General features: G+C 56.0%; 1 protein-coding gene across 7 annotated transcripts in view; it reads left to right on the top strand.

Annotated features, from left to right (window-relative positions):
* Nucleotides 1–23: 23 nt before the first annotated feature.
* The window catches only part of cep170bb (centrosomal protein 170Bb), a 17556-nt gene continuing 7254 nt past the window's right edge, over nucleotides 24–10325 (top strand). Inside the window, exons 1-14 of one of the 7 annotated variants that reach the window (XM_061703618.1) lie at nucleotides 24–131; nucleotides 392–516; nucleotides 602–691; nucleotides 762–842; nucleotides 1278–1349; nucleotides 1861–1960; nucleotides 2481–2597; nucleotides 3255–3737; nucleotides 3817–4682; nucleotides 4759–4920; nucleotides 4992–5082; nucleotides 5999–7651; nucleotides 9216–9438; nucleotides 9921–10059. In XM_061703618.1, the coding sequence (XP_061559602.1) occupies nucleotides 412–516; nucleotides 602–691; nucleotides 762–842; nucleotides 1278–1349; nucleotides 1861–1960; nucleotides 2481–2597; nucleotides 3255–3737; nucleotides 3817–4682; nucleotides 4759–4920; nucleotides 4992–5082; nucleotides 5999–7651; nucleotides 9216–9438; nucleotides 9921–10059 (4182 nt within the window). In that variant the 5' untranslated portion in view covers nucleotides 24–131; nucleotides 392–411. Of the gene's footprint in view, nucleotides 132–202; nucleotides 517–601; nucleotides 692–761; nucleotides 843–880; nucleotides 941–1277; nucleotides 1350–1860; nucleotides 1961–2480; nucleotides 2598–3254; nucleotides 3738–3816; nucleotides 4683–4758; nucleotides 4921–4991; nucleotides 5083–5998; nucleotides 7652–9215; nucleotides 9468–9920; nucleotides 10060–10325 lie in introns of those variants that run through there. The other 6 variants (XM_061703617.1, XM_061703616.1, XM_061703620.1 and 3 more) reach the window with 6 other exon arrangements.

Genomic DNA, 10325 nt, shown 5'->3' with positions numbered 1-10325 from the left:
GAGACGCAACAGGATGCCCCTCGCAGCGTCGTCATCGCCATCATCATCATCATCAGCAGCAGCTTTCCGACCGGCACAGTCGCGCTTCGGGAAAGGCGCCTCAGTCCGGCTCAGCATCCCGTCGATCCGAGGTGAGGGGAGACGGGCCGGGGCGTGAAGGAAGGGGGGCACGCGGGGTGGGAGCGCTTCCTGCTCGGCTCTGCCCGGCCCGGTTCGGTTCGGTTCGGTTCGTTTCAGCTGTCAGTCACTGTGCGCGGTGGCGCTGGCACTTCGGTTTCTGCTGAAGCACACTCCTCCTCCTGCCGTGCCTGAGGGTGGGGCTCGGTGGTGGTGATGATGGTGATGGTGATGATGATGATGATGATGATGATGATGATGACATCCCTCCCAGAATGCTTAGCGCCTGACAAGATGAGCGTGACGTCGTGGTTCCTGGTTAGCAGCTCCGGCACGCGCCACCGCCTCCCCAAGGAGATGATCTTCGTGGGCCGCGAGGACTGCGAGCTCGTGCTGCAGGTCAGTGGGCCCGCCCCGCCGCACCGCTTCCCGTGCGCTTCCTGTCGGCGGTCTGTCATCGCGGCGACGCTTTGCCCGTCTGCAGTCTCGCAGCGTGGACAAGCAGCACGCCGTCATCAACTACAACGCCACCGCAGACCGGCACCTGGTCAAGGACTTGGGCAGCCTGAACGGGGTGAGGGTCTCTATCTTCCGAGGCGCCACGACGTCACGGCTGACTATCGACGTCCGTCGTTTTCTTGCAGACGTTCGTGAACGACCTGAGGATTCCCGACCAGACGTACGTGACGCTGAAAGCGTCCGACGTCCTCCGATTCGGATACGATATCCTTCGGCGTCCACGTTAACACGCTTTCACACCTCCTTTCCGTTTGAACGTGTCACACAGCTCGAGTGAAGTGAAACCAAAAATCGAGCGGCTCAGGTACTGTAATGTCCCGGCACGCGGGCAAGGAGTGCCACAGTCGCCGTTTACAAACGCACCAACGCAGAACGACAACACTCGCAAGGAGCTGCTGTAGGCCGCAACCGAGGCCAGCCGCTGACGTCACGCACTAGAACACGTCAAACGCAGGAATATTACAGCATGTAGGGTCATTGCGCGTCATGAATGTTTTTGGGGAGGCGGGGGGCCGGAATGTATTACTGCTACGGTATTTCGATTCCTTTTCAATGGGTGAAATTGATTTGACGGTCCAAATATTTAACGGACGTGCAGCAGTCATTTGGTTGTTGTTTTTTTCATTAACACGCGAACACATTCTCACGTCTACGTTCTGGAGAAGAGTCAACACAAAGTCCCCGAAGAGGCTCTCAAGGTCAGCGCGGCGCCGGTGAAAACCTTAAATTGCCCTTCCGTATAAATGTGAGCGTGAATGCTCGTTTGACTGCGCGTGCCTCGCGATTGACTGACGAGCGGTTCGCGGTGTCGCCCGCTCTCGCCCGGAGTCGGCCGGGATCGGCTCCAGCTCACCGTGACGTGACCCGAACCGGGACGAGCGCTCTACAGATTGGACAGATGGACTTGAACCACTTGTTTGGGTCCGCGAGGTTTTACAAAGATGACAAACACAATTATGCAGGTGAAAAAATGTTTTAATGTCGTGAGTCACGCGGCAGACAAATAGGACGGCGTGTTAATTCATACCCGGAGACGTTTGCTGTGTGAATGTTGTCGCGGACGCAAACGGGATTCGGGATCAGATTTGTGCCATGTTGCGGGGGGGGGGGGGGGTGTAGCGGTAGGATAAGCGAAGATACGCGATCGACTCGCTGACAGGGACGTCGACGAGCTCGGCAAAGACGAAGGTCGGTGCTGACGATGAGCGCCTCCTGTCCTTGCAGCACGAGAAGTACGCCGGCCAATTGCAGATGAGCCTGAAGGCGTCTCACGCGAAGAAGACGGAGCTCGACAAGAACCCCGGCGGCAAGAGTCTGACGCAAGGTACGTTACCGAACCGGGCGATGTACGCTAAGCAATCGGTCGTTGCAGGCTACGCTACGTAACGAGACGATGGTGTTGTATTGTTGTAGACCAATAAATGGGCCGATAAGCCAGAAAAGGACACAGACACAGGCGCTTCTGATCTTTGTACACGTGCGAGCTGCGCAAACAATTAGAGGACCCCCACTGCGATTCTTGGAATCTTGCGATGCTAAGGTCAAGGGCACCGTAACCCAGGAGGGAGCTTGCTCTCGTCAAAGGAAGCTCGCTGTGTAAACGGGTTTTCCTAGGGTTGCGCGATGGGGCCAAGTGACCTTAAAAGTTCATTCGACCGTACAGCCCCCCCATTTTGGGGTCATTGACCCCAAACCAAACTCATGTTTCATGATTCTTCTTTCTAACCAAACCAGTCGACACAGAGAATGTAACCCGTCGATACGGAGTACGTAAGCGTAACGCGGAGAGTCGGACGTGCCGCGTCCTTTCGTATTCGTCACGGCTGTCCTTGCGGTCGTCACAGAGGCGCCGACCCCGCGGCCCACGCCGCTGTACGGGCAGCCGTCTTGGTGGGGTGAGGAGGATTGCGGGAGTCGGCCGGACAGCGGAGATGAGCCTCACGGAGAAGACCCTCGCAGAGGTGAGCCTTACAGAGACGGACCGGGTCAAACCTTGGAACCCTTCTAGAACCCTGGTGTCAAACTCTCAGTCCGAGGGCCAGGTTGGGCCCCCCGCGTCGTTTCAGGTCACCCACCCGCGAAAGCAAACCCTGTCTACTTCACGTTTCTTGCTAGATGGTTCATTTTGGCAGAAAATCGCGACCAAAATAGAAATTGACTCGATTCTTTCTTTGTTGTAACAATGTCTCTGGGCAATTCTACTACGGTCGAAAATCCTGTTTAGGAACCTTATCGCATTTGTAAGGAAAACCCATTTGTGGGATGAGCAGCTGATCAGAGAATGTGGGTGCGTGGGTTGCAGCTATGGACGGGCCTAGATAAGAATTCAGCCATTCCGATTGTATAATCGATACTGCTTATCGATCCGATTAGCGTGGGTTCTATTATCGATTGTCTTTGGGTGAGGAAATGAAGTCATGCAAATGGTTTGTTTGCTCCGCCTCCTTCATTTTTAGGCTTTTCTATTCCCATCCGTAGTTGCGCCGGAACAGACTAAACCAAAGCAGAACTTTGATGCGGCCCGCTACCGAAAGGAGTTTGATGACACCGGTTCTCGACAGTCCGAGGTCTGTTGCAAGCTATGCCGTTCGTCCGATTTCGTTCGTCTGTTTTCTCAGAGGTGCAGAGAGAAGCTCCGCCGCCTGCGGATCCCGATTTCGCCGGATGTCTTTCCAGTCCCCAAACGAAAACCCTATTCGCGCCGTACCAGCGCGAGGCCAGCTACTTCGAGATTCCCACCAAGGACTTGCAAGTCCCCAAGGCCGTGGCGGCGCAGCTACAAGAGATCCCCACCAAGGACACGTCCCCCGCCCCCACCGAGACCCCGCCCGCCGTCCAGAGCCACGCCTCTTTCACCATCGAGTTTGACGAGTGCACGCCGGGGAAGATCAAAATCAAAGACCACGTGACCAAGTTCTCCTCCCGCCGCAGGAAGACTCCGGCCCCTGCCAAGACCGCCCCGGCGGAAGTCGTGTCATCGCAGAACAAGGTGGCCGACTGGCTGGTTCACAGCGACGTCAGCCTGATGAAGAAGCGGCCCGCGTGTGACGACGTTTACAGCACGAAGAGCGACCTCGCCGTCAACTTCAAGTCGCTGAAAGGTGACAAGCAGTGAGCACGTTAATGCTATTCTGCTGCTTCATTAACACGTCAGCGGTCAACGGTGCTCCCTGTTTGCAGGTCATCACCATGACGACGGAACGCAGAGCGACTCCGAGGACCCGGCGCTCAAAGGACGGAGGAGTAAATCCGCCCAGCCAAAACAGACAACGCCGGCCTCCCCCGAGGCCCCGGAGCCCCCCTTGCGCCGAAGCCCCCCTCGGGTCCGGTCTCCCGTCACGGACCCGTCCAAGCAAGGTCCCCCCGAGCGCCTGAGCCAGCAGGCATTTGTCATCGAGTTCTTTGACGACAACCCTCGCAAGAAGCGGTCGCAGTCGTTCACACACAACTCCGCCCACGCAGACTCTTACTCCGCCCTCAAGAGCAAGCTGGAGCGGCGCAAAGGCAGCGAGCGTCCGGCATCCGTTCACGGCCACGTGGCCCCGACCCAGCAGGTCACGGTGCCGCTCAAAAGTCCCGGCGGCCACGGAGCCCCCCAGAGATCCAGTTCCCTGAGGCGGGAACAGGCAGATACGGAGACCTATCGCTCGACCTCGGCCGTCTTTGTTCGTCCTTTTGGCAGCGTCGGGAAGAAGTCCAAACTCGCTCGAGACTTGGCCGTGGAATTCTTGAAGGATTCCAGTCAGGACTCCTTCCCTACCAGGCAGCAAATGTCGCCGCCGCCGATGTCGGCACCACCGGTGATGGTGTCGCCTCCTTTGCCGCCGGAACCTTCGGCCCCTCCCGCGACGGCGCCGCCTCCCCCCGTCGACCCTTCCCCGGGCCCCGCCCCGCCGCCCCTGAGTTTTACCGCAGGGGATCCGAAAGGGTGCCAGAGGCTGTTGAGGAACGAGGAGGACGACAGCGTGAGCGAGGCCGGCACCTACACCATCGACACGGACGCTCACGACCAGGAAGTGGAAGACGCTCGCAACATGATCGACCAGGTGAGCTCCTCTTTCGTCGGGACTCACGCTTGAATCGCCGCTAACGTTATTCACTGCCTGTCGACATCTCCGGCAGGTGTTCGGGGTCCTGGACTCTCCGGAGTACGCTGATCTGAGCCCGGGAACGCCGAGGCCCGTGCTAGACGAAGGCCAGGATGCTAACGTCGCTAGCTGTTGCATGATGTTGCACGACTTCGGCCTGGTTGGGAGCAGTGCCCCCGCAGCAAGCCCCTTCCAGGTAAACACCGGTGCGCTACGACCTGTCGTGCGCGCAGCGTGAAAACATTCACCATTATCTTTTCCCTGAAGGCTCCAGGTCCAGAAGGACCAAAGTGGGTATCCCGTTGGGCCAGTCTAGCAGACAGCTGTGCTGCGCCTGGTTCCGCACCGCCTCAAGAAGGTGCTTTTCATTTTTTGTGCATTCTGTTGGAAAATACCAGGACAGGATTTGAAGTACTAATAAGAAGCACCAAGGTGTTGAGACAAACAAGCTTATTTATATGTTTGCATGTTCCTTGTTAGCATTTGATCACAGCAGGGAAACACGATTAGCAATCGCAGTCAGCTAACACCAAGAGACGCGACCGAATTGGACAGCCGCGAACAAATTACAGTCGGCGGGCGACTAACCCTCGCACACCTGGCGACTCGCTGCACCAGAAAAAATGCGACCTCTGGTGTTCTTATCAGGAAACAACGTTTTAAGGCACTGTTCTGTATTCTATTCTGTCGAACCCCCCAAAAACACTGTGGATATTTAAGAGGCTGTTGGCCTTATCGCCCCAGTCACTGGCTGCACTCGTGCATTTTGGTGGCGGCAAGACATTTCAGCCTCGTGTACATATGAAATATTGTTAAGTTTTATTGTCAAACACAAAAGATCTACTGTATCTACTGAGTGTTTATTGTATTGGTACGGCCAGCCATCTGGATCTCGCTCGGTACCCGCAAACGTCATTTTTGTCGTGATCGTGCGATACGACATGACGATTTGGATTGGCCGTTACGTCTGCTACCTTTTGACACAGTTCGCATGCGATTCCAATGTAGCGTGGCAGCAAAACCCGTTTCCGTCAGTCGGCAACTCGTGAAAACTAGTTGCGCAGCCTCGTACACGCCACCACAGTTCAGGCGCGTCACTCGGCGTGCGTTTGCGGGCTTTAGGGACCGAAGGTTTTGTGTCATCAACGTGTCCGCACTTAACATCTTTAACATCGTCGTACTCGAGCGGCTCCAACTACCGGAGACAAATTCCTTGTGTGTTTTTTGGAAAATACTTGGCAAAATAAAGACGATGCTGATTCTGATCTTTGTAGACCGGCACACGCCGATCCAGGCGGCTGAAGGTTACAGCTACGAGCGGTCAGAGTCGGAGTCCAGCCACAGCTCCAGGACGAGAAGGCTCCTGCCTCAGGTTCCCCCCGAAAAGCTGGACGGCGCCCTCCCTGGCCTCCTTGTGCACCACGCACCTTCTCAAGACCGGGACCGTGCGGACAGAGCTCCTCATTCTCCTCCGCACCAACAGGACTCCACTCAGTGCCTGTCTGTTCAAGGTGAACTGGATCCAGACAGTCTGAGTGACGCCGGCCGCTCGGAGGACAGACCCGTTTTCAAGCAAACGCGAAACCATCGGACTGCTTTGAAATCTTCAGCTCCTTTAAAGGGTCATGAGAACTCGACCTCATCCACAAAATCCCCCATCTTCTACATTGGTTCTGAAGAAAATCCAACCAGAGCTGACTCAGCCCGATTCTCAGCCCACTTTCAGAGGAGCCCAGACTCCTACACCAAAACTCCCCCGACCGCCGTTCTGATCCGACACCTCGGCAGCCACGAAGCCCGCAGGGGGGGCCTGAAGCCACACAGCTCCGCACCGAACCTCCAAACACAGAACAAAGATTGTGTCCCAACAAAAGACACCTCGTCCCTCGTACGGCAGGAGAGTTTCACCAAAACCGGGCCATGTGAAAACGTCCAAGTCAACAAGCTTCCCCACATTTCCAGTCAGCCGTCCATCAGAGACTTGGAACAGAGGAGGGAGACGTTTGCGGATGCAGATCCCTTCCTCCAGGAGCCCGGCAAGTTCCCGTCTCCCGGCTCCGGGCAAAGCTCCAAGAAAGGCGGCTCGTCCAGCCACGTCGACGATTCGCTTTCGGGAGAGTCTGACGTGGACACGGCGAGCACCGTGAGCCAGGTGAGCAGCAAAAACGCGTCCGTCACTTCTGCTGTTAAGAAACAGTCCAACGGCACTCTCCGCAAGGAGAAGACCTCCTCCGGTCAGCAGAAGGGACGACAGCTCTCGGCCCGTGAGCGACTTTCAGAGAAACGGCGAAACCAGGCTAGCGTTACTCCCTCAAACAAGGCGGGGGCGACCAAGCGCTTTCAGATGCGCCGCAGCGCCGGCGGCCGTGGATCTTTGGATCTGTCGTCTGAGGGCCAGCAGGCTTCCCGGACATTTTCTGACCAGGAAGCCTCTCAGACATCCAGCCGCAGTAAAAAGGTGGACTCCTTGCTTCCAAAAGAGGACAATGTAAAGACGGCAATTGCGCAGGTTCTGACCCGTTCCAACAGCTTGTCCGCACCGCGTCCCACTAGAGCGTCCATGTTGCGCCGAGCGCGCCTGGGAGAAACTTCAGATAACGAAGGTGCGGAGACCGACCGGGCCTCTCAAAGTTCCGACCATGCCGCTGCGGCGCCAAAAGCGGCGCCAGAGGCCAAGAAACTGTCCAGGCTGGACATCTTGGCGCTGCCGAGGAAGAGGACCGGTTCTTTTACGGCTCCCGGCGACAACGAGACCTCGTCCTCCGCCGGCCGTGCCGCTTTCGTCAATCGGAACGTCGATTCGGTCCTCGCCGCCAGGAAGTCTTCGGTGAGCGACGCCCATCAGGCCGCCGGCAGAGCGGGAGGAGCTCCAGGGAAGAATACGCTGACCCGCACCCGCTCCGGCGGAGCCAAGTACCCCGACGTCGGTGAGTTTCACATCTGCTTTTGGGCCTGGGCCTTCCTTCTCCAAAGTCCTCACAGGTTCAGACTCAACAATCCAGTCTGAATTCTTTGTCACGTGCAACTCAAATCTCCGCAAGGCACCAGTTGCAGCACTATATTGACTCACGTTTTTTTTGCTTTGCGTTGCGAGCCAGAATTGGAGGCAGGAGCGAGCTTCAGATACACTGCGGCTTGAGTCAAGTGAAAAAAAGAAGGAACTCAAAGTCCTGCAATGCACTCTCGCACGTGGGCAAGGAGAGCCGCAGTTGCCGACGCGCTTTCGGCCGGTTCTCGAACGGCACAAGCGGCCGCGAGCCACAGCCTCGGCCACGGCCCCGAAAGACACGCCCAACTAACAAACGTTACACAAGCTACACTTGCGTTTCGTCACGTTCTCTTTTGTTAGATACGTTTGTGGCTTTCTACAATAATGTATGTCTTCTTCATATCGTGAAGTTATTTGTTATTGAATGATTATTCTATTTGACATACAAGTAAACAAGCTACACTATATTGCCAGAAGTATTGGCTCGCCTGCCTTGACTCAGATAATGAATGGAAGGGACATTCCGTTCTTCAGCCACAGGGTTCAATATGACATGGGTCCACCCTGTGCAATTATAACAAGAAGAGTTGAACTGCGCCCACAAGTTGCAAATGTCCAAAATAGAGAAATAAAGGAACTCCGAATGCTTCAGCATACCAAGAGATTTTGGAGAGTCAAACCGTTTGGGGATAAGCCCTTCCTGTTCCAACATGTCTGCGCACCAGTGCGCAAAGCGAGGTCCGGAGAGAATTTGGCGTGGATGAACGCGACCGGCCTGCACACAGTCCCGACCTCAACCCGACGGAAGACCTCCGGGTCGGTCCGGAGGGGACGGCGAGCCGAGCCTCCTCGTCCGACGTCAGCGTGCGACCTCACAAATACGCTCCTGCGAGAATGGGCAAAAACTCGCTCAGCCTTCCCCGAGAATTGAAGCTGTTAAGCCGCAAAGGGTGGACCGGCGTCATGTTCAACCACATGGACCGGTTCGAGCGTCGGCCTCACAGTGCCGAGGACCCGGGTTCGATCCCCGCGGGGCCCCGCCTGTGTGGAGTTTGCACGTTCTCCCCGTGCCTGCGTGGCTTTTCTCCGGGCGCTCCGCTTTCCTCCCGCATCCCCAAAACATGCATGAATTGGAGACGCTAAATTGCCCGTAGGTGTGTGCATGTGAGTGCCAATGGTTGTCTGTTTGTTTGTTTGTTTGTTTGTATGTGCCCTGCGATTGGCTGGCGACCGGTTCAGGGTGTGCCCCGCCTCCTGCCCGATGACAGCTGGGATGGATGGATGGGTTTAGAATGGAGGCTATCACTTCAAATCATATGCGAGTCGAGCCAAGTGAGCCAATACTTTTGGCAATACAGTGTCGGCGATGGAAGAAATTCAAGTCATAAATCAACGTACCACTGGAGATTTCTCAAAACCTCCGTCTGTCTGTCCGTTCATCGCTTCGTCCGTCTGTTTCCTGTGCAACGATCAAGAACAATGACTTCTGTGAATGTTTTCAGGTTTCCATCCCAAGCAGAAGAACTGTGACTTTTCTTCTTCATCTGACGAAGACTACAAAAGCAGCAGCGCAAACGCCACGAAAGCCAGACGTTCAGCCCAGACCCCTCGGGGCGACGGGACGGCCGCCGGCCGCTCCAAATCCGTCTCCGCCGAGACGGAGGAGGACGAGGACCGGAGCGACCCGTACCAGAACTGGTCCACGCACAGCGCCGAGATCGCAAAGTACGCCGACGCGGCTGCCGGACGACGACGTGCGGCTCGCTCTTTCTTTCCGTTTTCAATCGGCAATCCAAACCTGAAAAAACAAAAAGTGACTCATTATTTCTTGGTTTTGAAGTCTAACACAAAGAACCCCAAATTGCCCGATCCCGAATTCCGGAGTTGAGCAACGAGCCAGGGGACCGAGTTTTGGAGAACCGATGCGGTCGAGACAGTCGAGAGTTGTCCGAGATGTCATCCGGTTGACGGATCATTTGTTGTGGCTCACCTAAACGCGACCAAATAAAAAGTAAACATCGTGTGGCCCGTTTGATCTTTTTGATCCGAGGCAAAAATTGAAAGACGGGAAATGGCACCATTTAAACGCAGATCGCAAAATAAGGAGTCACTCCGTTTTGGAATTTTCCGACGGCCGATTGAAACTGGAACGACGGAACGACAGGCCGATATTGGCATCCCGACGCCCTCCTTTTCGTCCGCCGCAGGCTCAGTCACGACTTGGCCAAAGATCTGGCCATCTTGGCCAGGGAAATCCACGACGTCGCCGGAGACGGAGATTGCGGCGCCGCGTCGTCCGGCTCCGTGCTCGACCCGTCAGCCTGCGCCGTGTCTGCCAGTGAGGAGGTGGGCCCGAAAGTGCACAAGCGCAAACGGCCCGAAGCGTTCTCAGTGCGCTCGGCCGGCTCAGTTGTAAAACCGTCAAAACCCCTGACGCGATGGCAATAGGTGAAAGTCCGTAGAAAAGACTTTGATCGTTTGACCTCACTTTTCACCCGCTTCAAAGACCCCGTGAGGTCAACTGTCTTCCCAAATACTTTCTACGTTAGATGAATGCTGCGAATGTCATTTACGGTTATCGCAGTGCCGTTTCTGTAAGCGTTATTACAGTT

The sequence above is a fragment of the Phycodurus eques genome, chromosome 18 (assembly GCF_024500275.1).
Source record: "Phycodurus eques isolate BA_2022a chromosome 18, UOR_Pequ_1.1, whole genome shotgun sequence".
Classification (NCBI taxonomy): Eukaryota; Metazoa; Chordata; class Actinopteri; order Syngnathiformes; family Syngnathidae; genus Phycodurus; species Phycodurus eques.
Note: the sequence above shows the minus strand (reverse complement) of the source record. Positions and strands in the feature narration are given on the sequence as shown.